At 43.9% G+C, this 27,684-nt stretch overlaps 1 protein-coding gene across 1 annotated transcript in view; it reads left to right on the top strand.

Annotated features, from left to right (window-relative positions):
* Positions 1-1,576: 1,576 nt before the first annotated feature.
* Positions 1,577-27,684, top strand: part of ZNF804B (zinc finger protein 804B) — a 232,411-nt gene continuing 206,303 nt past the window's right edge. The window contains exon 1 of the mRNA XM_056857968.1: positions 1,577-1,684. Coding sequence (XP_056713946.1) covers positions 1,577-1,684 — 108 coding nt within the window. The remainder of the gene's footprint in view (positions 1,685-27,684) is intronic.

Genomic DNA, 27,684 nt, shown 5'->3' with positions numbered 1-27,684 from the left:
CCTGCTGCCCTCATCTTTTCCTAGCATGATTGTCTTTTCCAGTGACTCTTGTCTTCTCATAATGTGACCAAAATACCATAGCCTCAGTTTAGTTATTTGAGCTTCTAGGGTCAGTTCAGGCTTGACTTGATTTATAACCCACTGATTTGTTGTTGGGTTTTTTTGGCAGTCCACGGTATCCGTAACACCACTAGGCAAGTAGGTGATGTGAAAGACCCCTGCCTGAGACCCTGGAGAGCCGCTGCCGGTCTGAGCAGGCAACACTGACTTGGACGGACCGAGGGTCTGATTCTGTGTAAGGAAGCTTCACGTGTTCATGTGAGGTTGTGGGTAGGGGCCATGGCTCAGTGGTAGAGCCTCTGCTTGGCCTGCAGAAGGTCCCAGGTTCAATCCCCGGCATCTCCGGTTAAAGGGACCAGGCAAGTAGGTGATGGGAAAGACCCCAGCCTGAGACCCTGGAGAGGGGCTGTGGCTCAGTGGTCGAGCATCTGCTTGGCCTGCAGAAGGTCCCAGGCTCAATCCCCAGCATTTCCAGTTAAAGGGACCAGGCAAGCAGGTGATGTGAAAGACCTCTGCCTGGGACCCTAGAGAGCCACTGCTGGTCTGGGTAGACAATACTGACTTTGATAGACCAAGGGTCTGATTCAACATGAGGCAGCTTCATATGCATAATGTGATCATTTGATATGAGGAATTCATAGTTTGAAGGTTAAATATAGGATCTACAACTTTTTTTTTGGGGGGGGGGGAGCACTGTGGCTCAGTGGCAGAGCATCTGCTTGGCCTGCAGAAGGTCCCAGGCTCAATCCCCAGCATCTCCAGTGAAAGGGACCAGGCGAGCAGGTGATGGGAAAGACCCCTGCCTGAGACCCTGGAGAGGGGCTGTGGCTCAGTGTTAGAGCATCTGCTTGGCCGGCAGAAGGTCCCAGGTTCAATCCCCGGCCTCTCCACTTAAAGGGACCAGGCGAGCAGGTGATGGGAAAGACCTCCGCCGGTGACCCTGGAGAGGCGCCGGCGGTCTGAGGAGACCGCGCTGACCGGGACGGCCCGAGGGTCTCCACGCGCTCACGTGACCAGCCCCGCCCCCCGCCCCGCCGGCAGGCCCGCGCTCTCCCGCGCTCCCCTCCGAGCTCCCGCGCGCGCCGAGGGGAGGCGCCGGGCCGGCCGGCCCTCTCCGGCGCGCGAGGGGGACTTTGGCGCCGAGGACTCCCCCTCGCGCGCGCTCACAAGCGGGCAACGCGAGGCGGCGGCAGCAGCAGCAGCAGCAGCAGCAGCAGCCATGAGGCGCCGCCGCTGCCCGGACCCCCCCCTGGGGCTGCCTCTGCCGCCCGGGGAGCTGCTGCTGTGAGGAGGGCGCGCGGGGAGCTCGCGCGCTCCCTCGCCCGGGGTCCTCGGGCGGAGCTGCCCGGCCGCCGAGCAGCATGCAGACCGGCTCTCCGGCTCCCGCCCGCGCGCCCCGGCCGCCGCCGCCGCCCCCAGCCCGCCTCGCCGCCGGCAGCCCGGGCGCAGGGTGAGCGCGTCCGCCCGGGGGAGCGCGGGGAGGCGCGGCGGCTCCTCTCCGGCGGCTCGGGGCCGCATGGCGTGCTACCTGGTCATCAGCTCCCGGCACCTCCGCAACGGCCACTACCGCGGCATCAAGGGCGTCTTCCGGGGGCCGCTCGGCGAGAGCGGCTCGGCCTCCCCGGTAAGGGACGTTTGCGCGCGGGGGAGAGGGGGGCGCGCGGGTCGGCGCCGGACCCGGGGAAGGAGCGCTGCGCTGGGACCGCGCGGCCGGATCGCGTCGCCTTGGGGCCGTTTCTGCACGGGGTGGGGGTGTGGGGGTTGGCCTCGGATTCGCCGCTCTCTAGGCGCGCGTTTCCCCCTGGCCGAGTTCTCCAAAGTCTGCACGGGGGCTTATTGTTGAGTTTGGAGAATTGGGATTGGGGGGGGGGGGAATGTGCATCGAGACAGTGGCAAACCCAAGGCAAAACCTCCCCCGTGCATAAGTGGCCTCGGATAGTTTGACTTTGAGCTTCTTGGATGGATGCTTTGCAAAGTTTGTGTGTGTGTGTGTGTGTGTGTGTGTGTGTGTGTTGGGGGGGGGGTGTCCGTTCTAAACGCGTAGGGAAACAGGCTTGGGACCGAGGACGTTTTCTGACAGTTCCTAGGACCTCGCCTAACAGAATTTTCTACCAGTTAGAGCGGTTCCTCGGTGGAACAGGCTTCCTCGGGAGGTGGCGAGCTCTCCTTCCCGGGAGGTTTTTAAAGAGAGGCTAGATGGCCATCTCTCGGCAATGGGGATTAGAATCATGGAGTTGGAAGGGACCGCCAGGGTCATCTAGTCCAACCCCCTGCACAAGGCAGGACATTCACAACTACCTCCCCCAGTGACCCCTACTCCGTGCCCACAAGATGGCCAAGATGCCCTCCCTCTCGTGAACTGCCTAAATTCATAGAATCAGCATTGCTGACAGATGGCCAACTAACCTCTTAAAAACCGCCAGGGAAGGAGAGCTCACCACCTCCCGAGGAAGCCTGTTCCACGGAGGAACCGCTCTAACTGTTGGAAAATTCTTCCTGATGTCTAGACAGAAACTCTTTTGGTTTGATTCTATGACCTTAAGCAGATGATGAGAGGGAGGGCACCTTGGCCATCCCCTGGGCATGGAGTAGGTATGTGTGTGCGTGTGGGAGGTAGTTGTGAATTCCCTGCCTTGTGCAGGGGATTGGACTAGATGACCCTGGTGGTCCCTTCCAACTCTATGATTCTGTGACATCTGCTGTGATGGATGCTGAAAGAAAGCGCTTACCTAGAGCAGGAATCGGGTGCGAGGTGTTTGGACGGCGCTGCCTGTAAGGAACAGATGGATGCGGGGCGGCTCTGTGGTCTTGCGGCGAAGTTGCCGCGACTTGTGGATGGGCACGGAAAGTTGGCGTGAGGAGCTCTGAGGCCTGTGGAAATGAATTGCTAGGAACCTGAATGCCGACGGAAGAACGGGCTCTTTGAATCCGTGCATGAAAGTAGCGCTGCCGAAGAACGGAGAGCAGACGAACGGCATGTAGTCCAGAGAGAATGACGATAAAGTTCAGCGGAGCTAGCAGAATGCCGCGGGGAAGGCGCGCCTGTGATTAAAAACCGTCAGGGGAAACACGGAGGGTACCCTGGGGTATCGATCTTCAGGATTTGCAGTCCCCAGATCTGCTGTAATCCCAGCGTTCAAAAGGGGGTCACTTTGAATTTTCTCTCTCACAAACTCACCCATCCCTCCTTGTTCTTTTTTACTTGGTTTTACTCAGTTTCCCCCCCTCTTACAAATATCTTAAATTAAAAAAAAAAAAAGATTTTGGTCATGGCACTCCTTGAGCGGCTCACATAGGGTATGTTCTAGTCAGTGACCAATGCTCCAGAGAATTAGTACAATTCTAGGAGTATCTAGGTGCTTAGAAGGATAAGTGTGAAAGTAGTGGCATTCAGAGCAGAAGGATAGTCTAGAAAACAGAAGTAGAATGTTCAAGTGAAATAAAGTGCAGTTCTTATAACAGCATTTTCAGGACTGGATGAGAATTACTGTGGGATAAGAAATCATTCCTATAGGCTGAATGAAGAATGACAAAACTTAAATTTTCGCAATGGTAAAGTGATGGTTAACTGAATGGATAGTCTAAGAGCACTTGTATAATTATAGTAAATAGTATCAGGTGGAAGCTGCTCAAAGGCAATTATTTACCTTGCGGCCTCCCATTGTGAACTGTGGAGAAAGGATTTGTGCAAGGAATAAACACAATTAATTCATTGCTAATGGATGCAACTGTCCTTGGGCAGTGTATGATGCTAAGAAGAAGGTTCTAACAGTACTTTCCTGGGAATAAGCCCCATTGAATGGATATGAGTAGGATTGCTGACTAAGTGTTGGATAGCATTCAGTTGGTCAACATTAAAGTGAATGACATGATAAGGAGAGACAGCATAAAGAAGAGAGTGGGAAGATGCTGTTATGGAAAAGTAGAATCTTTGTTAAGAAGAGCTACAGAGAACATGTGATATGAATCAGGTGGAATTATAAGGAGGTGGTTATTGGGATGTGATGGAGATGATGGGATGGCAAAAAAAAGGAGCTACCATGGGGGGAGGAATAGAGACAAGGCAGTGGAACGATAGGGATGTATGTTGACCAAGAGCCCCATCACCGTAAAGAATGTTAAACATATTAAAAACAACCCAACACAACCACCCTAATTGCCAAACTATAGCACCTACTCAGGCAATCATGATCATGATATTTTCGTACCGAAAATTGATAGAACAACCAGTCAGGGGCCATTACTTCATGTTTGTGAAAATACTTAGGTCTATTGCATCACTTTACTTTCTCCCCTCCACCCCCCCAAATCTTGGAAAGAGAGAATGTGGAATGGGGATTTCCAAATTGCTCTTCCTTACACAATTTCTCATGGGCTTTCAGCCTGTTGTCTTGGAGAATCACTTAACTGTTTTTCTCTTCTGAATACAGGTTGAGTATCCCTTATCTGGACTGCTTGGAACCAGAAGTGGTCCGTATTTTGGATCTTTCCATATTTTGCAATATTTGCATATACATAATGAGATATCTTGGGGGATGGGACCCAAGTCTAAACAGGAAATTCATTTATGTTTTATATATACTTTATACACATAGCCTGAATGTAATTTTAAACAGTATTTTTAATAATTTTGTGTACATTGAACCATCAGTGGCTGTGAGTAATGCCTGCATGCCGGCTCAAAAGGTCTGGTTTTCTGATCGCTCCGGATATCGGATGTCCGGATGCGGGATACTCAAAACCTGTATTGTCATTCCACTGGTGGAATCCCAGAGAATACATCTTCTGAAGTGTACAAACATAAACTTGCTTTTGAGGAAAAGGTACTGATGTTGACACATATCAATTAAAATCTGTATGTAAAGTAATTCACACAGTACACATCCTATAATGGAAAATACAGTACTACAGTAGTAAAACAGGACATATATGGTATGTGTTTTTTTAATCACCTCATGGGATATTTAACTGGATTTATAGACTATGTCAAATGAGGACAGAGAACAGATTACTATACTTTAAAACCAAGTGTAAAACTGATTAAGTTTGTTATTATATAGACTAGTAAATGCATCTTGCATAGTTATACTTCTGTTATACCACTGCAAGTCCCTTATTCCCAATCAAAATGTGTTTCCAGTGTTTGAAGCAGGACCTCCCACAGTCCAATATCCCATTCCATCTGTGCTCTGGCTTGCTCTCTCCTGGAGTGCCCTTTGGTGTTGTGAGGCAGGCTTAAAACTGTATAACTCTATGCATGTTTATTCTGAAGTAAGTCCCATTTTATTCAGTGAGCTTACTTCCAGGAAAGCGTTCTTAGTAGGCTGTCAGTGTCCCAGGTTTTGAGGAAGATAGGTAAAATTATCCCTTTTCTGGTTACTGTGCTGCATTGGGCTATAAATGTACTATATCTCAGCTTTCTGTTTCTTAGCAAGTACCTTAACAATTTTGATGCTTCTGTCATTAAGGCTCAAGCATTTCAGTCCGCAGCTATAGCTTTCACTTGTATCTGGTACGCCCATCATTTCACCCTCTCTGTTCTCGCCATGTTCTGATGTTCACCCCATCTGTTCCCACCATGGAGCTCTGCAGCCTGGACCACACATACTCCATTCCTTATCAACTGAAGAGGAAGTTATCTTGCTGCTGTTGGTTTTTTGTTGCTTAATGGTAATAACTACACACGTGCTAGGCCTTGCACATCCAGCCTTCTCAGCTGGAAATCTCCCTTTCCTTGCAGAAGGTCCTTTATTTCAGTCAACCTGATGATGTGGCAAAAAGTTATTTCAACTCATGCATGTGTGGGTAGTTTTAAAAGGTAACTTTTGTGAATGTAAGGATATCTCTGGAAATTCCACTCCTTCTACCATTCTTGTAGGAGCTGTTATCTTTCCTCTTTGTACAATGCCCTCTACAGGCTGGCAAACCATCAAAAGTGCTTTCATTTCTGTCCTCTCTTTTCTTGATTTTGTTAAAAGAAAGAAAGATGCTCAGAGAAGGTACTCTTGAAGATATAAAGCTGAATAGCCAGTTCATTATCCCCTAGGGAGAAGAAATGCACCCCAAGGTATACACATGTGTCCTGGAGATTGTGTCTGCCTCTGCCATCTTCAGATAGGTTAGCACAACAACATCGACAGTAAAAGGATATTTGTGTTCAAAATCGACAGTAAAAGGATATTTGTGTCTGATTCTCTGACAACTGCTAAAAACACAGACAATAAACTCTTCATATTTGCTTCAGTTTGCAGTGATAATTGCTTGTATCTTTGAAGTCTGTGAAATGTTTAAAAAAAAGAAACTCATTAGAAAACTTTCATAAGATGAATTTTTGCCATTCTTGAACTTTCAGCCAGAATAACTTTTGAGGAACATTCTCCTTCGTAATGTGAAAGTTGATTTTGAAGATGTTTGAAAGCTATTCAGGGTTTTGGAATGATAGAAATCCCTGTGGTGATGGGTTGCATGCAGGAATCAAGGGATTTAAAAATGTCATATTGCTCTAAAAATGTGCCTCCAACTGTATTGTACATATATGTGATCTGTATTCTTGTTTGCCAAAGAAAATATGAATGGACTCACTGTCATTGATGTAAATGTGTACTATAAGCAGGATGTGGGATGTAGTGTGCATTTGAATTGACTATCTAGACAATATTCCGTTCTGGCTTTTTGTTACTTATATTTTACTACAGATATTTATATTGAATGTGGAAATTTTTGGTATAACTTTTTAATGGTGAAATTGATGGAAATTGATGGAATTTGATGGACTTACAAGGGTGTAGCTCTGCTGAGGATGGGACTATAAATGGCTTGATTGAGAGATTTGTTTGCGAGTTTAGTGCTTTATCTTTTATCAATTTAAGCAGAATTTTAAAAAAATTCACTCTGAAAGGTTCATGAATTTTCATATAATCTTGAATAATCAGTTTTAGTAATTGAACCATTAAAATCCTACATTTGTACAGAACAGGCTATCTCATGCGTGACTCTGTGTACTCTTTAATATAAAATGGTTACTTTCCTCTTTTTAAAGTTTTCTCTATTAACTGTCCATGAAATGTCAGAAGGCTTAAGGCTATATTTTCAGTTATCAGAACAGTAGTGAATATTTTAAATATCTTTCTGAAATTTCATGTCTGTGTGAACAATGATTTATCCAACTGGATATTTGTGTGTCTGTATCTTGGAGCAGGCGAAGAAGGCGAGCAATCCCTGTGGGGTTACAAGCAAGCTCCGGCCAGGTTGGCAGTCCTGACTATAGGTTGCGGCTCACTCACTGCCTCCACCAGCACTGTTACCAACCATTGTTGCTAGTGATGGGTTCAACTCAAAGAGCTCTAGCAGTGCTAGACAGAGCTACTGGATCTTCGCTCTGCTTGTTCTCGGCTGGCAGCAGCTCACCAGAAACTTTCCTGGCAAGTTAACTGACCAGTCCACACCAGCTCTTACTAGTGATTTGCAGCAAAGCATGGATATTGGCAGACGAACTAGAAACAGTTGTGAGAATTGTACATAATCAAGGGGAAATCATAGCGTGTTGCTGAAAGGTTACGTGCACTTATCGGCTAGAAAGGCAATCAGGTAAAATATTCTGCTGTAAAGACCTGCATTGTGCCACATAAACAAGCTTTTGGCAAGATGCTAACCATCTTCAAGGACAGTTTTAAAATGAAGGAAACTCTTTGGGGCGAATAAATGTATTTTTAAAAGCTAGCAAAGCAAATGTCATTTGATGTCTGTGGTTTTCTGTCAAGAAGTTCATGAAAGGAGGCCTAAATTTGGTGGTAGGCATGATAGTGCAGAATTGCACTTTGCAAAAAATAAATAGCTTGCATAATTTTGTATGTCCTAGGATGGTTTAAACATTTTCCTCCATTGAATTAGTACTGGCAGTGCCATTTAGTTTTTCACACACTAAAAGTAAAGCTTTTCAGATGTAGGAATTATCCATCTGTAGAGAAGCCCAACACTTTTATTTTTGTACAAGTTCCTGTTTATAGCCTGGCTCCTGGTGAAAGAAAGGAAGCCCGGAGCAACTATGTAGGCAGGCAACAGAGGAAGTTGCCTGCTTCCGAGTCAAGTTATCCTACAATGCTACATCCAGTAGAGTTGCCTACTGCATGGAGAGAGAGAAAAAATATTGCCCCTTTAAAAGAAGCTTCATGGGATGTTATTTTCTTCCATGCAATGAAAAGCTTTAACTGTCCATTTCTGCACATCAAGTCTTTATAAAAGGGACAGCATTTTTTTCTGGAGGGCTGTTGGTAACTATATCAATCACACAACATCCAGCAGAGTTTGATGGGAAGGAGATAAGGCCAAAACCAAGTATCATACAGAGATGCAGGCAACTTCCTCTGTGGCTGCCTGATGCTTTGGAGACTCACAGGATACCTTAATTATTTAATTAATGTATCTTTTTCCCCCACAGCAGAAGTAGCATGTCCTGGCCCGCAGTTTTGCAAAAGATAGGTTCAGATGAAGGGTCTGGCAAGCTGCTGTCCCAAATGGAATGGTTTACTCCCCGTGTAAAATCAGTAGCTAACTCCAAGGCAGCTATAAATGGCAAGACTCTAGAATGGATGACTGTCTAAAAAGAAGTGACACAAAAGGTTGAGTTTTAAGAACAAGGTCAAAGCTGTGGAATCCCAAGATAAATATCTTGTTCAAGAGCTGCACTTCTGTTGCTTCTCTTTGCCCTTCCAGTCCTTGATGGAATAAGAAATGCTCTTTGAGGAGCTGAGGTATCTCCTCACTCCATGAAATATGAGCCATATGCAAAATTCCAGCATTTACCAAGGATTTGTAATGCTCTGTGAGGAATACTTATGGCTATGAATACATCATATTGATCACTAGTTGCCTGGGGTTGTCAGCGGATGTTTTATTTTATCTGCGCCAGATACATATAATACTAGCCTGGCTTAAAAAAAAACAACAACCGAAAAATAAACTATCTCGGTCAGTTTCTTGCCAGACTTCATAAGTTAAGCAAAGGTGGACTTGCTTTGGGTCTTGCAAAGGTAATAAGGACTCGGCAGATGGCTCTTTTCCTTATCATTGTTGATTCTGTGCTGGGGGACTGCTTCAGGCTTTTCAACCGAAGTATAAAATTGGAGTCACTTTTAGTTACCGTTATTAAAAAAAATTACTTCACATTTATGTAGGTGCAGAAAAGTTAAACGTAATTCATACCCAAGAGGGGATTTATATTCTTTCATAATTTTTCATTGAAATTACAATGGAATATAGTAGCTGCCACTCCTTTTTTTTCTCAGAGAGAGTGAGATTGTTAGGTAATTGATTGCATTCTGCTTCAAAGGTGCCTTTGCTTCAATGAGGGCCACAATGGTTTCCCCCCCACCTAAATGAGGATCCATTGAATTTAATGGAAGTATCTGGCAGGATTTACAGTTTTAACCAAATACATCTCTGAAGGCATAATGGCTTCAAAGAACTCCTGTTACAATCGAGAAATATTTTCTGGTCTGGGAGAACATACATCTTAGTAATAATACTTAGCATGGATATTGTGCTTTCAGTGTTCAAAGCACTTCACATACATTGTCATCATAATCCCTACGACAGCCTTGTAAACTAGGCCACTATTATCCCCATGTTGCAAATAGAGGGCAGAGAGAGAGAGAGAGTTAAGTTCACCCAATAAGTTTGAGGTAGAAGCAAGATTTGAACTGGGGCCTGTCAAATTATCTTAGCCACTACACATCTCATTTTCTTAGCTGATGCACTAGCGGACTTGATCATGTTTATTGGGCTGCCAGTCCAAAAATACATGAGAGATATGTTGCCTTTAAACCATGATGTAATTAACAGAGGAAAATACGAAGAGCCAAAGGTCTCCCAGAAGTTTCCACAACATGCTGAAGGAACAAGCTGTATTTCAAAAATTTAAAAAAACTGAAGCATAATCCTATGATATCTACTCATAAGTACGTCTATTTGAGTTCAATGGGGCTTTCTCCATAGGTACACAGGAACCTGAAAAATAACTTCTCTCTTCAACAGTGACTTCAGTGGAAACTTCAACGAATGAAAGAATGTTTAAAGGAACCAAGTGGACAGAATCAGATTCTATAGTGCAACTCTTTGGCCAAGCAACCTTTAAAGCATCCCTTCGCATGACAGCTGTGCAGTGAAAAAAAATTTGGTGGTCCACAATTTAACAAGTGCTGGGCTAGATGAATCTTATTCCTTTGGAAAAGTTTTGCTATTTGATGTAAATTGGTTAAACTGAAAAACAGCTTGCCTTTTTTAGTAGTGTAACTGACTGCTGTGAAAACTTTAGAGAATGGAACACTAATGAATGGAGCTGATTGACTGTGCAGGATACAAACCACCCGGGGGAAAGAAATCAGACATGCTATCAGCTATTTTCCTTGAATAAGGAAACCCACACAGTTTACATTCAAATCCCCAGCAGTGGATTCACTGCAATTAATGCTTGAGCTGGTCATGGGGAAGTGAATTTCTTGCTGAAAAGGGACTTGTTCCTCAGATATTCTGTGACTGGGCAGATTTTGTAGGACACTGGATATGCTTGCTGGTAAAAGGTGTCTAGCAAGGGATTAATTTATGCTTATATATCCCAGGCAAGTGTCTGGAGATGCATTAGCAGGTGGCTCTAGTTTAAATTCCATTTCAGTGAATGTGGGGAGCAAACCTGTTGTTCTGGCTTTATAAAGAGCCAGAGAGGTGTAGTGGTTAAGAGCGGTGGACTCTAATCTTGAGAATTGGGTTTGATTCTCCTCTCCTCCACATGAGCAGTGGACTCTAATCTGGTGAACCGGGTTTGTTTCCCCACTCCTGTACATGAAGCCAGCTCTGTGACCTTGGGCTAGTCACAGTTCTCTTTGAACTCTCTCAGCCTCGCCTACCTCACAAGGTGTCTGTTGTGGGGAGAAAAAGGGAAGGAGGTTGTAAGCCAGTTTGATTCTCCTTAGAGCCGTGTTGGCGAACCTATGGCACGCGTGCCACTTCCGGCACGCGTAGCCCTCTTTGCCGGCACGCGGGGGTGAGCTCCAAAAGGCCTCCCGGGTCATCTGTGCCCCTCCCTCTTTCAGCTGAGCTCCCCCCCACCATGCGTGCATTGGCGCGTCAGTTTCCTGCCTCGCACACACGCGGCTGGCTTCTTCCTCTTCCCCTCTCTTGCCCCGCAACAGCTGACAGGCGGCGGGGAGGCCAGCAGCAATGAGGCTGGGCCTCCTCCTCCAGGCTCCAGCAGCAGCTCCTCCTCGCCGCCTTCCTCCTCCTCGTCCCCCTCAGGCGGCTCCCAAAAGTCCAGCTCCAGGCTGCCGCCGCCATTGTCCTCCTCCTCAGGTGCATCTCCCCCTGCCGTTTTCGCCCGCCGCCTCCTCCTTCTAAGGGCACTCGCGGAGGGCCAGGCGGCCCCTCAACAGCCGCGCGTCCTGCCGTCTCCCGCTGTCCTCCCCCTCTCCCCCGCTCGCGTTCGTCCCTGACTCCTGCGGTAAGCTTGTGGGGTAGCCGGAGCCACCCTCGAGTCCTCCGGCTCGGGCATGGCTGCGTGGCCTCTGCCTTCTCCCTCCCCGCCCCCTAAGGTCGCCCGCAGGCTGGCGGGATCACGAGTGTTGGCGCGCTCGCCCTCGCTCTCGCCGCCCCCTCCTCCCCTGCCCCCGACAGCCAGCTGGGAGGTGCCCGATGCCGCTGCGCCAGGGCTGCTGCGCCTGATGGCCAGCTGGGAGGCACCCGATGCTGCCGCGCCGGGGCCCAACGTCTCCGCCGTCCTGCGCCGACGCCTCGCCGCCTCCCCAGAGCTGCCAGTAAGGGGGGGAGAACTTTGGGTGTGTGCCCTGGAACAAGTCCTGGGTGGGTCTTGAGGCCCAACCCAGGACCCTTCCTTCCTTCCACCCTTCCTCCCTTTCATCCTTTCTTCCCCAGTTCCTTCCTTCTCTTTCCTTTCCCAGTCCCTTCCTTCCTTCCTTCCTTCCTTCCTTCCTTCCTTCCTTCCTTCCTTCCTTCCTTTCTTTCTTTCTTTCTTTGTCCCTCCCCCTTTCTTTCTTCCTTCCTTCCCCAGTTCCTTCATTCTCTTTCCTTTCCCAGTTCCTTCCTTTCTCCCTCCCCCTTCCCTTCCTCTACTAGGGCTGCCAATCTCCAGGTGGTGGCTGGAGACCTGGCAACCCTAGCAATAATGTCCAGTGGCTGAGCAGAGGACGAGTCCTAGAGAGATGCATGCCAAATACAAACAATTTTTTATTGAAAGGATAAAGTTTGCATCATTGAAAGCTCTGTTATTGTGTTTTTCTTTTAACGCAAAATATGTGAATGTATGAGTTGTTTTTTCTAAACTAAAGCCTCAGTATTCAGGTTAAATTTCCATATTGGCACTTGGCGATAAATAAGTGGGTTTTGGGTTGAAGTTTGGGCACTCGGTCTCTAAAAGGTTTGCCATCACTGCCTTAGAGGTAAAGAAAATCAGCATATTAAAACCAACTCTTTTTCTTCTTCTTCTACAAACAGTAGGAGAGAAAAGGCAATGGCAAACCACCTCTGCTTAATCAAACCACCTCTGCCTTGAAACCCCCACAGGGGGTTTTATAAGTTGGCTGCAACTTGACAGCAGTTTACACACACAAGAGAAAAAAGATGGATGCTTGCTTTCAAAAAGCAAGTACATATTAGACTAGCCTTCTGATCCAGCTAGAATTGCCAACTTCCAGGTGGGGCCTGGAGATATCCCAGAGTTCCAACTTTTCTCCAGACTACAGAGATCAATCCCCCTGGACGAAATGGCTGCTTTGGAGGGTGGACTCTACGGCACAAGTCCCTCCCTAGGCTCTACCCCCACATCTGCAGGAATTTCCCGACCCAGAATTGGCAACCCTAGTCATCTAGCATACGCCAGGGCACTATTTAAATTAGTAGCTCAATTATAGAGTAAGGTCACTTCCATGAATGTTGCTCAGTGACATCCGTTCTAATTCAGATTATTTTATATCCAAGACAAATGGCCTGTTAAACTTGTTTTTAATTAAAATGACAACCACTTGGAAGCTTTTTAAGGTGTAAAGATTTTCACATTCATCATTTCTTTGATAGAACGTAAACCTCAGAGGTTGGTTTTTGGTGAACAATGCTTTTAAGCATATCTTTAAAAGCAGTTTCTCCAGGTTCATATGGGAAACACAAATCATTTAGCACCTCTGTTATGTTTATTCCTGATCAGTCTCTCTCTCCCTTTCTAATATTCTAGTGCCTTTTCATGAAAATACACCTGCATCATTTGAGTTTTGCATATGTTTCAAGTGTTCCTTTACAAATGGATATTTGAAATGTAGCCACTTTGTGTGCAGATACAAATGATTTAAATCTTTATGTTGCAAAACTTATTTTGATTAGTTTTCATTTTGTTTGAGGTACTATTTTTTATTGCAGTATACTTAATAAAATATCTCTACAGGTGCAACCGAGCACAACTAACCAAATAAGCTTCCCTGAAATGTGTATGCCGCCTGCTCTGTAGACACTTTGAGGCAGGATACATGATGTCTGATTTACTGTGTTGCTAACAGTTTCCCACTGAGTGTGGTTATATTGGTTGGGACAGCACAATATGTGCTTCAGAGATAGATACATGTGTTATGGCATGATCTGGAATGGTCCTGACAGTCTCTGGATGGAGGTGCACTACAGTAGCAAAGCTTCAGAGATAGATACATGTGTTATGGCATGATCTGGAATGGTCCTGACAGTCTCTGGATGGAGGTGCACTACAGTAGCAAATCTGATTGTATCCTTCATTTTAGCTAGCTGTTCTTGTCTGTATTGAAGGAGTCTGAAGAGATCATATGTGAGTTTATCTTTGCAAGCATTGGAGTTGTTTCCATGTATCTTGGTAGCTCTGGTAGATCTCAAAAGTGCTGATTAGGCCAGTTGTGGTGTTCTTAGGCTGATTCTAACCGAGGGGGATTGTCTGGGGTGGCCATGTTGCCAGTGCGATTGTTGCTCAGTTCATACTTGCAATGGAGATTCCCCATAGCACAGGATAATCTGTTGTTTCGCCCTTGTTAGCCATTATTTTCTTTTCACACAAGATGCAGATTGCATTGTTCCTGCCAGTGTTGTTATACCACCATCATGATTCTCTGCTCATTTTTTATTATTTGGTGCATGCGCAGCACTCCTCAGGAATAGCACAATACTAAACCTTTTTGAAAAAAGAGTCTGTGCGTTCACACAGTGCTGCTCCAGAACAACACAGTACATGAATCCTTCGGTGATACTAATTGCTGGAAGGTACTGGGTGTCCCACTATAGTCATCATCTACATTGAAAAGATTAATTGGCCTCCTAATGCTTGGGGGAAGGGGGAAGATTCAGGGAATTTTCAGTTGCTAATCGAGGGATGCTGCAGGCTATTGCAGAACTGGCAGCTTATGAACTGCTCTGTGCTCAGTACATCTGCAATGTTATCTGCTACTGTTTGTTGAAAAGCGGCTTTCTTTTTATTTTGCTGTGTCCTCCTGGACCAGCTACACAGACCACAAGAATCACTGGGATTCTGAATAAAAGTAAGTCTGCATATCTGAGAACAGGCTTTATCGATGAATGGGAATACAATATTAAGATAACAATTATAATGTTTTTAGTGGTAGACTGTCATTTTGATTTTATGTTTCTTTAGTTCAAATATATGTAGAATATTGGATGAATTTTTTTTAATCCTCTGTAATTTTGGCCGAGCTTTGTAGTTATGTATAGTGATAATTGGCAAGTTGGAAACCTGGCCAATTATCACTAACAAAGCTGGACCAAAATTCCAAAGGATTTCCAAAAGAAGAAAAGATCTGGTAAGCAGACTGAGCATCCTATAAAAGACTGCATACATTAACCAGCTCTGATAACAGTCCCAACTGATTTCTTTACAATACCATATGGAATGCATTTGGGTCCTCAGAAATGCTCTTATCTATATTTTGTGCAGACTGAATCTGAGAGGGGCATTTGATGTTGTTGAAGGAATAAAGAAGTCTGAGTAGTTATTAGAAGTATATCCATGCCATTCTAGTAGCAGCCTAACAAGATAGAGATAGTAACAGCTCTCACCCAGATGTACCTGAACAGAAGGCATTGTTAAGATGGAACTACAATGTTGTTTTCCATTATATATATGTGTTTGTAAAGTGCCATGAAGTCGCAGCCGACTTATTGCAACCCCATAGGGTTTTCAAGGCAAGAGACTACCAGAGGTGGTTTGCCATTGCCTTCCTCTGCATAGCAACACTGGAATTCCTTGGCAGTCTCCCATAATCCAAATATTTACCAGGTATACACACACACACACACACACACACACACACACACACACACACACACACACACAAAGCCTAGGTGGATGGAAACATATTTAAAGCTTTTCTTGCACCAAAATCTCTTGCACATTTGTGTCAGTCTCTCTGTTTTTGTCCCACTCTGTTTCTAAAGATGAACGATCTTATGCATGTGCATTAGCTGTGCTTGGATGCTAAAGCTGATATTTCACCCCAATATACAAAATGTCTAATGATTTTTGTTTCCAACTTAGATTGTGTCAGTGTAGGAAATCTAATGAAACTAGTTTGCAAAGGAGGGAAAAGCTGAATATCTGACGACGCTAGTTAAGCAATTGTCAAAAAGGAAGGAAGTGCTAGACTGAGCTAGGCACCCACTCCTCTTTCTTTCTGCCTAAAAAAGTGGCCATTAAATTTAAATGAGCTGGTAGACACATGTCTGCCATTCCCTGTGAACCAGGCGTGCCATCCCCTGCCCAGAGCTCCCGTTGCCTGAGCTCCCATTGCCTGCCGCCACTTCAAGCCAACAGCAGTGGTGAGACCATACAAGCCTGTTCCTGTGTGGAAAATGCCTTGAAGTATTTGAATAGGTAGCTGTATCCCTGGAGGTTAAAGCAGAGTTGAAAATAAATTACACCGGAAAAGATTTAATGTTGAGGCAGAAATTTATTTATTTATTTATTGAAGTGTTAATGTTCTGCCTTTTCTCATGGCTCAAGATAGCTTTCTGGGATCTCCACCTTGGGTATCAGTCCCTCAAGATCAGTAGTTTTAGAGAGTTGACATCTAAGGAGGTAGGGATTTCAAAGAATAGAGAATGACTAGTGATTAGGGTTGTGCAAAAAAAAAAAAATCAGTAGATTTTGGGGTTGGATTTATTGGGCCTGATTTTTTCCAGAATACCCATACCGGTGAATTTGTATTTCGGCTTTATTTCTGGGTTTACTGAAAAAATTGGGTCCATTATAGTCTATGTGGGTTTTTTTCAAAGTTCCTGTGTGGGCATTTTTGAAGGTAGAGTTCCCAACTTTTCAGGGTAGATTCAAGGGACTCTCCTTGCATGAACCACAAAGTTTGGTGAAGATTGGATCAGGGGGTCCAATTGTATGGGGTCTGAAAGAGGTTGCTCCCCTCCACCATAGGGAAGCATTGCAAACTTTACCATACTTCTCTATGGAGGAGGGGGGCGACCCCTTCCAGACCCCATAAAATTGGATCCCCTGTCCCAAACATTACCAAACCTTGGGGTTCATGCAAGGAGAGTCCCTTGAAGCTACGCTGCAAATGTCGTGACTCTACCTTGAAAAATGCCCTCCCTGGGAAATTTTTTTAAAAGACTTACTTTTCACAGTCTGTAATGGCCACTTCCTCTCCAAAGAGTCATGGGAAAACTCAGTTTCCCGTGAATGCTTGCAATGTTCCTGGTAAAGTATGGTAAAGTTTACAATGTTTCTCTATGGAGGAGGGGGGCAACCCCTTCTGGACCCCATAAAATCGAACCCCCTGACCAAATCTTTGGGGTTTATGCAAGGAGAGCCACTTAAAACTACCCTGAAAACGCTACCTCCAAAAATGCCTCCCCCAGAGCTCATTAAAAAAATTCCCATAGGGAAAAGCCTGGGGAAAGCCAAACCCGAAAGAAGCTGAATACCTGTTTGGCTGATTCGGCAATCAGCTATCCAGCTTTGGTTTTATTCCCAGGTTTTGATATTCAGTATGAAATCCAAATATTGCCGAAACGCCTAGTTTTGGGTTTATTTTCGGTTCGTGTTTATCAGTATGCACAACCCTACTAGTGATTGAATGTATATTGTACATGAGGCAGTATGATATTGTCACACAGATATATTGAAATCATTGTGAAAATGACCTTTGTCTTCATTGAAAGACTGCAAACCTACTTTTATATAACAAGATCTAACAACAACAAAGATATGTACTGGCATAAAATAACAAATAAAGGATCCTTCTTCCAAGTTTTCCATCTCCTCTTTGCACTCCCTAGTGTATGTGAGACCCAGGTTTTCTGGTTATATATGTAAAGCTAAGTATGCAAGAAGTGGTTGCAAACCATGTCCTTTTATTTTTATAAAAGAGGGATGAATTGTATGACATTATATTTTATATCTGAGCACTGAAAAATATTGATACAGCAAATGTTATAACCAAGGACACAGCTGTTATCTGTAAAGTATAGGGCCATCTTTAAATTATAGTGTACTCTTTACTACCCTACATGTTTTTTTTCATTGTACCAGATTTAGGAAATAGGTTGGGCATCTGTAAAAAGTATTATTAACAAATCTACAGTACAGTTATGAGCAGAGTTACACACTTCACAATGGACTTAGAAGGATTGTACTGTTTTTATGTAGGATTGCACTGTTAATATGTTTCTTTCATTCATACACAAGTTTTTGTTTTTCCAGAGCTTTCTGTGCCACATGTGATTCCTAGTATTCAACCCACCCTAGGCTTGGGGTAACCTGATCATTGATGGGCCATTAAGCTCCCCTTTGGCTAAACTTGGAATATATATGAGTCATAACAATTTCCCTTGGTGAGGAATAAAAAATATCATTTTGGTTTGAAGACAAAGTGGGTGTTTGTGTGTGGGACAAGTGGAAATGAACATTTTAAATCTGGAGATGACTGGTAGCTAAGAGATTTTATGGACCAAAAGACATCACTGTATTTTAGGAAGTTTTGCTGATGCTTTGGAACCTCTGTAGCCATGATTCTCATACTTGACAGTGACAGTATGCTGATTTCTGTTACTGATAACATTGCTCAGCCTCTACGTTTATAAATAAACAGATTGTTTTCTTGAATGCTCACTTTTCCATAAAGGGGACTAAATTAAGATCCTCCAAGCTCTGCTCTCTGACTCCCCACCCACATAGGTAAGTTGAGTGCCAACTAAGTTGCCTCTGGAAGGCCCTCCCCTTGAGGTTTGCCTTGCATTGACCTTATTGTCAATTGGGCACCTGGCCAAAACATTTCTCTCCATGCAGGCTTTTCACTGAAGGATTATCCAAGCCTTTGAGTTGTTTTATGGCTTGCATTTCATTTGAGCTCTGAGTTATGTTTGCTGCTAAAAATGCTTTATTACCATTTTATGGTGTTTAATGTGGTTTTTATATTGGTTTATGCTGTTTTAATGTTCCTAGTGGGTTCTCTTTTATTACTGGTTTTATTATTGCTGGATTTTATGTTTTTGTTGTTTTTATGATATTATTGTTAAACTTTCTTTGCTTTGGTAAGCTGCTTCAAGCGAGTCTCTGAAGAGGTTCCTAATAAATCTTCTTGATAAATAAATTAAAGCCCTCCCTAAATTTTTCACTAGTTTTGTCTATCTTGTAAAACATATTGTGGTAGATTAGGTTGATGGTCAGGAAGTTTCCTGGGAATGCTTACCCTGAATATCACAATCTTGTTTGGAAATAAATTCTATTGGTTTCATTGCAACTTACTTCCAAGCAAATGTGCAAGAGAGAACATGAATCTAGGAATGTTTTACTTCAGATCTTGGTTTAGAGTTACGGTTGTCAAGTCTCCTCTGGCCACCTGTGAGGGATGGGGGGGGGGTAGGGTTGCCAGATCCAGGTTGGTAAACTCCTGGAGATTTGGGGATGGAGCCTGAGGAAGATAGGGACCTCAGTAGGGTATAATAGCATAGAGTCCACCCTCCAAAGCATCAATTTTCTCCAGGGGAACTGATCTCTGTAGTCTGGAGATGAGCTGTAATTCCAGGGGACCCCCAAGTCTCACCTAGAGGCTGGCATCCGTACTTACAATGGAAAAGGCAGACAGTTAGTAGAAATCAATTCCTCCTTTAGGCTGATATCCAGGAAGTTATCCTGCAATAAATGGCACATTTCCAAGTAAATGGAGACAGATGTTTCTGATATCATCCTAGTCCCGTTTCCTCAACAATGAATTTCAGATTATGAAGGACAATGATTCCCTCTTGCCCTTCTGGATGTAGCCAATCAATCTCTAGTTCAGCTTCATGCCCATCAGATAGTAAGACTATCCACCTCCTGTTGACCAGAGTTAGAGTTGCTTTGCAGTGTGGAAGCAGGGTTAAAGGCTCTGCAGTATAAAAGCAGACAAAGAATCACAGATTTCTGTTATTTTGGGCAAGTGAAACAAGGCTGACGAAGCGTTCCTCTCTTTCCTGATAGTGAAAAACAGGCCCTTCAGTTGTCCTTTCCCTTGCTGCCTCTTATGCATGGCAGGAGCAGAAGTGACACTCTTTCTGGTAATTATACAAATTAAGCATGCTAGAACAGTAAGTCTGCTTTGCATAATATGCAAAACATCTTGCTAAAATAGATGAGTCTTAGATAGGACAACCCTGTCAACTGAAAAGCAGATCTCTGACCCGGAAAAACGAATTATGCTTGATGGTAACCCTAGGATTTTGAGAAGCCCTTTTAAACAACTGCCAGCTATAGGAGATGGTGGTTAGCGATATCCTTGAGGTAGAAAACAGAATTTTACTGGAAGGCAGAGAAGGAGAAAGAGAGATGTGTGTTGAAACTCAGGGACAACTGAGAAAAGAGCTGAGATAGCAGAAGAGGAACTGAAAATGACAGAAGTTGGCACAAAAATATAAATGTGTTCAAAAATATAGGAAGGTAGATTAAACTATCCCATGCATATGTAAATTCAGCTTGCTTAAATTTCCTTCCGAAAAAGAGCACACAGAGAGCAAACAGTTGTAAATCATAAAATAAGTCAAACATGGGAACTAGTGATCGGTGAACTCTTCATACCATCCCTGGTATTAATCAGAATTGGACTCAGAAATCCAAACTATTTTTTTTTCCAAAGGCAAACCACGGAAAATAGCATGATTTTTCTGAGGAATTCTGAAATTTGGAAAGCCCCATAATACTCCCAATGCCAATATCAGGAGCACTATCAGGTTTTTGAAAGCCTTCTTGTGAGACCCAAAACCCACCCACAGGAGCCTCCCTCAAGTTCCCTCAAGAGCCAGCGCCGTGTAGTAGTTAAGAGTGGTGGACTCTAATGTGGTGAACTGGGATTGTTTTCCCACTCTGCCACATGAAACCCGCTGGGTGACCTTGGGCTAGGCACAGTTCTCTCCGAACTCTCTCAGCCCCACCTACCTCACAAGGTGTTTGTTGTGAGGAGGGGAGGGGAAGGTGATTGTAAGCCGCATTGAGACTCCTTAAAGGTAGAGAAAAGCGGGGTATAAAACCCAACTCTTCTTCTTCTTCTTCTCCTCCTCCTCCTCCTCCTCGCCCCCCAATCTGCAGGGGCTCCTTTCCCCAGCACTGTTCTATGAATGATGTTATGGAAATGTCTCTGATGGCAGGGATTGAAAGGTAACGGACAACGTTAATACTGATGTCAAGTGCATTGGAAATTATGGCCCTTTTCAGTAGTGACATTTGACCACATGCACAGGACAACGATGCCACATGCCATCCTGCCAATATGCTTAATTGCCATTTCTTACAAAAGGGGCAATGTATTCCCGCTTTGGAACACATGTACCAAATCCCAAATTAATCTGTGGTCTGGTACATGTGTACTGAGATAGAAACTCCACGTGTTGCCCCTTCGCAAAGAAATGGCGGCTGCATATATTAAGTGGTTTGCATATAGTGTGTTCATTCTGTACCTGCAGGCACAACTCCAGTAATGTAACAACTGAAAAGATCTAGAGCACTTGGTGCCAGGAGCTGCGAAACATAGTTTTCCCTCCCATAATACCAGATGTCCTTACTAAGAATATAAAATGTCCTGGCAAAACTACATTTCCCAAGATCCTTGGCATCTGGGACACTGCCATTGCGGTGTTCTAGGTACTAGGGAGTGAGAGAGTTCTCTATCATCGATGTTCCTGAAGGTGCAGCAGCAGACGTTAGGCCACTCTGTAGTGCATATTCTGAATCAGGAAATTACTAATTTTGGTAATATCACTAATAGGAACTGTTGTACAAATGGGCATGTGATGGATGAGAGGCAGGGGGCAAGAGATGCTGTGACAGTTATGGTGAGGGAAGGGCACACTGGCATCTCTGTAACTGGAAAACGTACTTTTCTCTGGATAGAGAGCATCCTTTGCAACTGACAGGGGGAACAAGAAGTCCCTTGATATGTTAACACCTTGATTGGAGGTCCATGTTCTGGCCAGGTTGAGCCCCAGAACCTGGCATTTAGATTGGCTAAGGGCCCAGGAGTACACGTGGTGCAGGGTCTGAAAAGGGGAGCTGTACCTTTGTCTCTCTGTGTGTGTGGGATTCTTCAGAGAAGCTGGAGCATTTTGCCATGAAGGATGACAGAGGGGAATGATGCTAAAGATGGTTGCAGATGCACCAGGGCAGGGGGCATCATGCAACTAACAAAAACCAGATATACCATGGATTATAAGTGCCCAGTTAGTAACTTTCCTTCTGTGTATTTTGCTTAGTGCACCTAGATCTGTTCTTGTATTATCCTGAGTTTGCACATTGTAGAAATAAAGTTGTTTCATTACAGAGAGTCTGCACATCTCCTTACCCATCTGCCTTGGCTACTTGGCATGTTACAAGAATATACCCCATGTGGTGTCGACCTCGGGTGACCTATGAGAGAGAAGGCCTGGATTTTACCTGAGATGGTGGTAGTGACAGAAAAAGGAAAGGCAAGATAGTGGCTGGTCTGCCCCACAAAGGTGACACGGTTTATGACAGGGCACTATGCTGTATAAGAATGTTTTCCTGGGAGTAAGCCCCACTGAATAAAATGGGACTTACTTCTGAGTAGACCTACTTAGAATTGTTCCTTGCTGGTACCATGGTATGTTGGTTTCTAAGCTTACTATCAATAGCAACCATGCTTGCACTGAGCCTTTGGATAAAATGCATATTAATCTATGAAACCACTCAAGGGCAAGTTTCTTATGACTCTCATAAAAATACGTGAGTAATTTTGGACTACATAATTAAGGGCCTCGTATATACATATCTGTTTAGTTGGTTTCTGCTCAAGAAATACCACACATTTATTCACCATTTCAGCATGCTTAGATAAATTATGAGTAAAGATAAATTAGAAACCAGAATTTACCTCTCAAACTGATTTCATGCTCTACTCACTGTTTTTGGTAGTCATCAACCATCTTTAGATTAGTTTAGAGTAGTTTAATCTGAACTCAGTGGAGGTTCTCCAGAAGCTTGAGAATGGCAGCCCAAACATACACTTCTAGACTGTTTTCTTTCCATATGCTAACTAATTAGTTCAAGCTGTGCCCTGGGAATTCTCTGAGTTTGATAATGCACATAATATTGAATCATTACAGTGTATTACGCACTCCAAGCCCCTGCCCCCAAACGCAACCTAGATATGTTAAAGATCCATTTTGATAGCAGTTGATTTCAATCAGCAGTACAAGTAATGTTGTTCCACCCTGATTAATGTATTGTTCATTGTTTTAAATTATTTTACAACAAGCACACATTTGAAATTTAAAAAAAATATTTCTTAGGGAAAATTTGGTCAGAGGCACAAGTTGTTTTCAGACCTTATCATTCAGCGTGCATGAAATTTATGATTACCATTCACCTTTTATTTACTCAAACTACATTATAGGTAAGCTTGAAGATGATTAGCAATGGCATGCAAGGTAAGCATTAATAGTTTTCAAAAACAGGCTTGCTAAAAATAGAACATCATCATCTGGGCCAATTATTATTAGATGCTCTATGATATACAGAAGAACACCGTTCTAGAATGTTTGGGATTAAGGGCTGCTGCTTCATGCATTTTGTGGCAGTAACAGCACATTCCTGAGCTGTGCTGGCGGCCAGGACGAAAGGCCTCAGGAGGCCGGCAAAGGCATGCGCCGGCACAAGGGCCCACAACGCCGGTGTCTGGGTGGTGTACGCTGGCGTTTGTGGCCGCCAGCGCCATGCCCGGATGCCGACGGAGCCTTCCGCCAGTGTTTGGACGCCAGCAAAGACCACTGTGGCATCCTGGGAGGCGTTCCCGGGGTGTCCCGGTGTCCCAGGAGGCGTTCCTGGGGCGTCATGGTACCAGCCTAGGGACAGCCTCCTGTGCCGTTATGGCTCGGGAATGCCCCCTTTTTTTCAGGCTGGGTTGCATGGGTTTTTGGCACCTTGAGGAGGTTTCGGCCGGGCCAAAACCTCCTTTGGAGGCAGCACCGTTGCGTTGCCTCCAAACAGCGGCGCAGGCATTCTACTCAGGAATGCACTGTTAATCTCACCAAGGACCTGGGGGTAATGTGCAGTTGGAAATGTTTTAATCAAGACCTGACCTGAACTATACCCTTTTGTAGACTTTGTAAATGGTCAGAAACCCAAACAAAATTATTCCTGAAAGTTAGAAGTAGTTAGAAATCTTCCATCTGGCTTATTTTGCTTGCTGACTGGATTCATTTGCATGGATCGGGCGTGTGTGTGTGAGGGAGTGACTTAGTACATCTTTACATGACAGGGACTAGCCACAAAAGCTAGCCTATCTTCTTGCCAAACAAGATCATCCCATTCGCACTTTGGTGGTTAGCGTCTTCAGTTTCTGACAAACATCGCTCTGTCTCACAGATTTTGAAGCATTTTCAGATTCTATATCATATTTCTGCAATAGGGTTGTCAGCTCCGGGTTGAGAAATACCTGGAGATTTTAGGGGCAGAGCCTGAGGAGGGCAGGGTTTGGAGAGGGGAGGGTCTTCAGTGCCATAGAATCCAGTTGCCAAAGTGGCCATTTTCTCCAGGTGAACTGATCTCTATTGGCAGGGGATCAGTTGTAATAGCAAAAGATCTCCAGCCACCACCAGGAGGTTGTATTCAAAATAACAGCTAATAAGTGCTTGCAGGAGTGTGGAATTCAAAATATAGCACTTAGACAAAAATATCCAAGTCAGGAAAATTACAATGCAAGACTTGCCGTTAGAATAATGTATTAGAACATTGGAAACAAAGCCACTTCTAACGCAACAATTATACCATTAGAACAAAATTCCAAAACAAATACAAATTGTAAGACTATGCCGGCAGTGCTCAGCTAGATTCAGTTCGTAGTCCGTGGTGTGCTTCACAGTTACATCATAAAGCAACAGGAACCAAGAGTAGAGTAGCAATGGAAATCCGGTAAAGTTCCATTTCGTATAGACTTTCTCAAGCCTTCTGATTGTTCCGTGCAATATTCATTCAAAGTTTGAAGGAGTGTGCCTTTCCTTTTTCTTTGGACGACCGAGGTAAGACGCCTCACGGAACAATCAGAAGGCTTGAGAAAGTCTATATGAAATGGAACTTTACCGGATTTCCATTGCTACTCTACTCTTGGTTCCTGTTGCTTTATGATGCAACTGTGAAGCACACCACAGACTACGAACTGAATCTAGCTGAGCACTGCCGGCATAGTCTTACAATTTGTATTTGTTTGGGAATTTTGTTCTAATGGTATAATTGTTGCATTAGAAGTGGCTTTGTTTCCAATGTTCTAATACATTATTCTAACTGCAAGTCTTGCATTGTAATTTTCCTGACTTGGATATTTCTTGTCTAAGTGTTATATTTTGAATTCCACACCACCAGGAGGTTGGCAAGCCTACTCTTCAGGAATGTAAAAAAATGGATTCGTGAAATTTGTTGCTCCGACCTATGAGATTTCAAGACAAGAAATTTAATTGTCGGTTGGATATCTCTATTATGTCCAAGCCATCAAATGAATCAATGAAAATGCAGCCATTAATTGAGGGGATTCTATATAACCATAGTTCACAAATGCCCAAGCTAGTCTGTATTTTGGAACTATGACATTTTCATGCCAGCACAATATCCACAAGGGCAAAGGATCATTGGTGTGCAAACTAAGTAGACATAGCTGCTTTGTGTGGGTTGCAGCATGACCCCGAGCCCACTTAAAGTCATACCGGAAAACTTTTTGTCTTGCAAGTATCGTGTTTAAATCTGAACTTATTCTGGTGCACTGAAATATTTTTGTCCAAGCCAGGCTTTGCTACAGGCAGGGAGGCAGGCAGGCAGGCAGGAGAAAAATGCTGAATAAAACAGAGTGAATGAGGAAAGGCAGGGAACAGAAATAGATTTCTTCACTTGTGCACTCCACATATGTGAAAACAAAAATCCTCTGAAATAAGCCTGGACTTGGCTAGCCTGATCTCGTCAGATCTCAAAAGTTAAGCGGGGTCAGCCCTGGTTAGTATTTAGATAGGAGACCACCAAGGAATACCAGGGTCATTTTGCAGAGGAACGCAATGGCAAACCACCTCTGTTAGTCTCTTGCCTTGAAAACTCTACTGGATTGCCATAAGGCAGCTGTGATTTGACACATACACACTATTAGGGTTCGATCATATGAGGGACACAGTCTCTTATCTCACATTAGGATCTTTGCTTGGCACATGTATTCATCACATACACACTTTAAATATATGGAATATGCACATGTTAAAATATGGATCTAAATCTGTTTTTAAATGATATTGAGAAGTAAACTTCAGAGTGGAATTATTCTGCAAAAAATGCAATCAGGATTCATGGGCTTCTGTTTATATGCACATACTGATTATATGGTCACTGGTGATTTTATTACAGTTCTTGATAGCAGCACTCTGGTGAATGGCTACACTGTTTGTCATGGAAACATTAACGAGTAAACAAACTGAATTTGCAGTTCAATACCAGCTCATTTTCTAGGTCTTCCTCAGAGGTGGGCTATCAAGAGACTTCTCTGTTGCACTTGATGCTGAACTATTGGGAAATGACTCATCCTAGGAATACTTAAATGCTTAACAAGTGGTTTCTGACTATGGATCACGTTAAACAATTTGCTCTCTGTACAGCCGAGAACTGTTGGGTCTTCAGTAATTTTCTGTGTAGGCTGAAGTTTACAAGAGCACATCAAACAGTTATATTACAAAAGTTGTAAAAAAAAGTACTTGACTGTGACTTGTACTCTGAAATTGCAATAAGGAATCAGAAAAATTAGAGTTACAATCTCCTGCCATTTTCAGTTAGTTTCTGAATTTTTACTACCCTCTTTCTTGTCAGATATGTGTTTTCTCATGGGGACAGGCATGTGTAGTTTCCTTATCTGACAGTACATTTGTGCCTGCCAATACAGTGCAGGGGCAATGTGGTTTCCACATGGCAGGTTTCCCTGCAGTTTCCCAGCTCCAGTTCTCTAACAGCAACCATCCCTGCCCCATGTCATTGGGCCTTTTAAGTACTTTTTTTTTTAAAAAAATTAAGCAACTGAATAACTTTGTATTGTTGTAACAGTGTAACAATTTGTGTATTGGGTTCTCTGAATTCCTGGCTTTCACTTTTTTTAAAAAAAGCATCTAGCCATTTTTATTGTGGAGTTATAAAGGGAAAGGTATGCCTCTGCAATTAAAAGTGCTACGGACCTACTTTTTAAAAATAAAATGAAACCTAGGAATTTAGAGAACATGACACACAGATAGTTATAACAATATATCCTTATTGATCTCTGGTTAAAAAAAACAGAAAAGCTCACCATGGTGGGGGAGGGGGGATGGCTGCTGCAAGGACAGGGTCAGGGGAAATGGCTACCTTGTGTGAGGGACTGGGAAATCCAAACTTTCCTACCCACATGGCAACTTGTCCAGGCTTCTCTCTCTCTCTTTTTAGTGAAAGACCTCTGTCTGAGACCATGGAGAGCAGCTGCCAGTAAGAATAGACAAGATGGACCTTAAGAGATTCAGGATCTGACTCAGTCCAAGGCTGAGTTACCCTGCAGTAGTAAAAGAGGATGACTTTCTCAACTCGCTCCTCTCTCCATCCTGTTTCCCACCTTTCTCTCTTGACTTCTAGAACAAGTAGATTATTTTATGTAGAAGGAAGGTTGGGTCAAGAAACCAGGAGAGGAGCAGGGAAGGAGAAAATGTGGCCTCGTCATATTTTGTAGCTGAGGGCACTTAAAGAAACAAGATGGTAGCCACCCTCATCTGGGAATAAAAGGTCTCTTGACCTAGTCTGAATGTATAATTTTTGTGGAACACCCTGAACTACTAAAAACAACAATTTCTTTCAAACAGCACCCACCCCTTACAGTTTTCTCTAGGTGAATTGATCTCTATCAGCTGGAGATCAGTTGAAATAGCAGGAGATCGCCAGCTAGTACCTGGAGGCTGGCAACCCTAACTTCTGTGCATTTTCAGAAGTGAACTCTGAGTGACAAAAGCTTTGCTGAAATGAATTTTGTTAGTCTTTAATGTATCACCACACACTGGTATAATTTTAATAAATATGAGGTGGTTGCTAACATAAGAAGCTGGCTTGGTGGCACTGGA

Source organism: Euleptes europaea, chromosome 11 (assembly GCF_029931775.1).
Source record: "Euleptes europaea isolate rEulEur1 chromosome 11, rEulEur1.hap1, whole genome shotgun sequence".
In the NCBI taxonomy this organism is placed as follows: Eukaryota; Metazoa; Chordata; class Lepidosauria; order Squamata; family Sphaerodactylidae; genus Euleptes; species Euleptes europaea.
The sequence above is the reverse complement of the archived record's forward strand: the minus strand, read 5'-3'. Positions and strand labels throughout refer to the sequence as shown.